Source organism: Cryptomeria japonica, chromosome 10, assembly GCF_030272615.1.
Source record: "Cryptomeria japonica chromosome 10, Sugi_1.0, whole genome shotgun sequence".
Taxonomy (NCBI): Eukaryota; Viridiplantae; Streptophyta; class Pinopsida; order Cupressales; family Cupressaceae; genus Cryptomeria; species Cryptomeria japonica.
In genome coordinates, this window is record NC_081414.1 from 720,715,528 (window position 1) to 720,720,230 (window position 4,703).

Below are 4,703 nucleotides of genomic sequence, written 5' to 3' on the forward strand. Positions count from 1 at the left end.
TCTCTTGTCTGAAGAAATAATTAGAAGTTGCATTCCGGAGTCCGAATAATTATAATGTTTGGGAAGTTCAATTAAATTGAAATGTAAAGAAATGCTTGAGACTTATATAGATTATTATTAGTATATTTGAAAAAAAGAATTATTTTGCTTTGAATATTATTTGCATTTATTTGTTGTGTTAAAAGAGTATGTATTTTCAGTGATCAAGCGCTGAACTATGAAACTGTAATATTGGCAGCTAATTGCCTATGTTAAGTCCTTCCTAATGATAGGAAAATCTATTGAATAATTACGAACAACCAAAGTAGGTATCCAGTTTGGAAATATACTTGAATTGGAACAATATCCTAATTGCAAAAATGAGAGATCATATACGTAGAAAACATAGTTCACAAATGGTTGTATCTGATGGATTTCGTAGGAAAAGTTTGAGTTAAATCCAAGTGGATTAAAATGTATCACTTGTTTGTCATTGGCATTTATATGCTGAAGCAATGCTCTTGTTATGTTTGCAACATTTTCACAAACTAACCACTTTATGCTTTTGGTTTGGGGTAGATTCTAACACCGTTAACATCCTAAGATAAGTGAACAAATAGAATATACCTATAGCAACATCTGCCTGGGAGGTCTATATGTCTTGATATTGTTGCCACTCACCCCTTGAGATTTCTAAACTGTCATGCAGAGCCCCAAGTTATTTACCAATGTGTCATGTCTTGGAGTCCTAGGCAACATTCTTATTGTCAGTCATCTTTAACTTTTCCTTAGGCCCCAAGTGCATGGTTGACAATCCTTCTCTCTTACAACTTTTAACCTTGTTTATGTTTGTTTCCCGCTGATTATGAAGATATCTTTATATGAACCTATCATAAAAATATGTGCTAATGTGTGTTAAGTACATTCTAAACTGCAATCTAGAGTGATCACTTTTTCATCATCTGTGGCCCATCGGATGTTATCCTGGGCTAGAATAATTTGTAAGTAATCAACTTTTATATGCATCACAACATTTTATCTACAATCTTCAACTAATTAGGCTCAGTGAAATTTCTGGAATCATTTGTGTAATTTTGATAATGTCAAACATTTTGTGTTTTTCTACAGCATTGTCTTCAAACTTATCCCTTATGATTGCAGAGAGACCTACAATGTCAGACGATATAAAATTCATGAAATTGATTTCAGAATACACACAGTAATATATTTTGAAAAATCAGAAATTTCTTTTTACCGAGTAGCTTGTACATTGAGACTATATGCAATGTGTCATTCCTATCTATCTCTCTTGCCCCCAAAAGACCGTCCAAAATATATTAGCCAAAATCTGGCTGCTGCTAATGTATTCTCCATCATAGGAAGCTCTGCAATCCAGTAATTAACTTACAATCACAAACAACACCTTAACATAAACACTAGTCAAAAAATTATAAAACAAAATATGTAGTAATTGAGTACACTACCCAATTGCTTCAGTCCTTAAATGGCATTTTCAAATTGAGTACATCATCTATATTTTTGGTTTTAGTAAGTTTATTAATTTCAGTGGATACAAGTAAAACAGGTTGAGTTTCCGTGAGTGACATCAACAACAAGCTGGGTTATTCTTCTAAGCCTGTCAGCAACACAACAAATAAAATGCATAGCTGTTCTTGTACTTCTTGGCACAACTATTCTTGTACTCCTTGGAAGGAATTTTGCTGCTCTGCAGCCCTTGTTATTGTTCCTTTTAATATTTGCTATTATAATAACAACACCAATTGACACCTGCTCGCGACTCCGTTGTTTCGCTTGCTGAAGTGAACTGGAAGCTGTCGCTGTCATCGTCGTCTAGCTGATGTACCTGCACCTGCACCTCTACACCCCTTGGAATTTGTAGCAGAGGAGCCTCCATCGTCCCTTCCAATATCTTCACCACTTCCCCCATGCTCGGTCTCTTATTTTCATCGTCTTGAAAGCACAGCATACCCACCATGGTGGCTCTTCCTACCTCTTCAATATCCGCCTCATTCGCTATCCTTGCATCCACAACGCCTATTATGTTTCCTCTCTGAATCTGAGATGCAGCCCAGGTAGGAAAGTAGAACCTGCTATCCTCCACATTCAACTCAATATTTCTTCGCCCAGATATAATTTCCAGCAAAGTCATGCCAAAACTGAATACATCCGCCTTGGGAGTGATAGGAAGGCCAGATATCCACTCAGGAGCCAAATACCCACGAGTTCCTCTTGTGGTCGTCAGTACGCGGCTGAAATCTCTGCCCACCAGCTTCGCGAGCCCAAAATCGGCCACCATGGGGCTGAAGTCGCCGTCCAGCAGAATGTTTTCAGGCTTAATATCGCAATGAATGATGCGATCCCTGCATTCCTCATGGAGATAAACTAATCCTCGTGCAGTGCCCAGTGCGATATGAAACCGAGTCTTCCAATCCAACACCTTCCCTGCTTCTTCACCTTTATAGAAGAGGAAGGACTTAAGTGAGCCATTAGGCATGTAGGAATACACCAGTAGCCTTCGAGAGCCTTGTACGCAGAATCCCCAGAGCCTCACCAAATTCACATGCTGTATTCTCCCGATGGTGCTTATTTCTGCACGGAATTGATTTTCTCCTTGTGCAGAACCCTCTAATCTTTTTACCGCCACGAGCGTGTCGTCTGGCAGACTTCCTTTGAACACAGAGCCGAAAGCTCCGCTCCCGAGCTTATGCTTGAAATTCTGGGTTGCGATTCGCAACTCCTTGTAAGTGAATGTTTTGAGTGAAGTTGGCATGTCCTCTTCCACGCTTTTCTTGGGCTGTCTTCGACGTCTCCACAAAAGAAATCCGACCAATAAAAAAGCTAAGACAACAGCTACAGCAGCGACGGTCGCAGAAAGTACAATGCTACGAGCAGGGGCTTTGCTGCTTCCCTCTGATGTCGAGTGGCGTAACTCAGAGGCAGCTAGCCTAATGAAAACAGACTGGCCGACAGATGAATCACGCATTCCGAACAATTCTGCAAACCACAATTTACAGACGGGTGGATCAGAATCAGCGAAAGCAAAGGCTGTGCAGGAGCAATTGTTCAGACAAGCAGACCGGCAGCCTTCCTGTGTTGGCTCGTTGTTGGTTAAGACAGCTTCTTTTTGAGGTAAGTATTTCATCTTTTCTTCAAAGAAATCATCGGCGGTGCCCTCTGTGGCAGAGCAGTGTAGAGGTGTTCGCCGTTCACAACCGCTTGACCGCCAAACATGAGACTCGTTCTTGGATTTGGTGAAGCCCTCAACACAACCACACACTTCATTGGGATAGCACTCTCCATACGCCCCGCAGATATCATAGGCACTGCATTGACCTCCATGTGTTGACCACATCGAATTCCATTTATTATCTTCCATCAAGTAGTAAAGGTCTAATCTGCCATTATCTCCTAACACGATCCGCCCCACGACGTTCTGTTCCAACCTGAAATTGAAGTATATGCTTGAAGGAGAATTCCTCACACACGAGATTTGGATTGTTTTGTCACCATCCAACTCATGAATGTTGGTAAAATAATCCGTAACCCACTCTCCACTGGACCAAAATGGAACACTGTTGTCGTATACCATCACAAACTGCGTCTTTCCTGGAGACATGTCTATTCCATAAGAGAAGACCCCAATTGCAGGATCCACAGAACTCTTCCTCGAAGTAAGCTTCATGCCTTTCCAAAATTTCATGCCAGGCAACCATGTATCTCCCGGATGAGCGAAACTCTCCCAAACAATCTCCGAGTTGTTGTGGCCGTAACCCAGCATGACGAAATTACCAGCCTCTGTTATCACCGCCCGCGATCCGTTTAGGCCATTATCGGTCGACCAAACTGACAGGCCCTTACTATCAAACAATCTGAGATGACCATCGCTCCAAAATTGCAGAACGCCGGGCATGCCTCCAACAGGATTGTCTCTGTTAGCCACCCAAACTATGGTCTTCTCAGAGATTTGTGCATACCAGATGCCAATGTACCAATTATTCGTTCCTTTCGAACTGAAAAATCCCAATGCAAACACACCATTCTTTGACATTATGGTCTGATTTCCAGTGAGGGAATTCCCCAATAGAAGGGTATCTCCACTATCCACTGCTAGTGAACTGCAACAATGCGCTGCAATAATCATAGTAATCGCTAGGATCAAATACTTCATAGCCATTTCAATAACCATACCGTTTGTCTTTTCTTAACAATAAATATAAAGCAGTGCATAGATGGTGTCCACTGTCGTCTTTCATTTCCGCGTTTAAATAGAAAGGGTTGAAGAACATGACCAAAGTAGTGACGTCGATCCCGCGTGAATGAATTCAATATTTACAAAAAGCGAGTCGGAGTAAATGTTACAAACCCGAATTGCGAGGGCTATTAATCAATTTAATGATTACAATTACCGAGTGAGAGCAAAGAATTTTATGCACCTTGTAAATGTTACCTTGAATTTTATTAAGTGCTTGTTGATGATGGGTGTCATACGACTCAGTCGGGCGCGCAATTTCTAAGATTTTTGATAGTAGGCCGATCCGACATTGTGAGATGCTCAAATTTTGTCTTTTGTGTTTTTTCTTTGATGACCATGAAATTTGATGTTTGTATAAGCAGACAAGACAAAATGGAAGTCAAGTCTTTCGATGTTTGAGTCAAGTCTTTTGATGTTTGAATAAACAGATGAAAGCAAAATCAGAAGTAAA

General features: G+C 40.7%; 1 protein-coding gene across 1 annotated transcript; it reads right to left on the reverse strand.

Moving 5' to 3' along the window:
- Positions 1–1,729: 1,729 nt before the first annotated feature.
- On the reverse strand, positions 1,730–4,186 carry LOC131029023 (G-type lectin S-receptor-like serine/threonine-protein kinase At2g19130). Its single transcript, XM_059212709.1, has one exon. The coding sequence runs from the start codon at positions 4,184–4,186 to the stop codon at positions 1,730–1,732; it is 2,457 nt and encodes an 818-aa protein (XP_059068692.1).
- Between the last annotated feature and the right edge of the window lie 517 nt (positions 4,187–4,703).

Bases quoted from the DNA above. Each gene is read 5' to 3' on its own strand.
- LOC131029023 (XM_059212709.1), bottom strand. From the start codon at position 4,186: ATGGTTATTGAAATGGCTATGAAGTATTTGATCCTAGCGATTACTATG.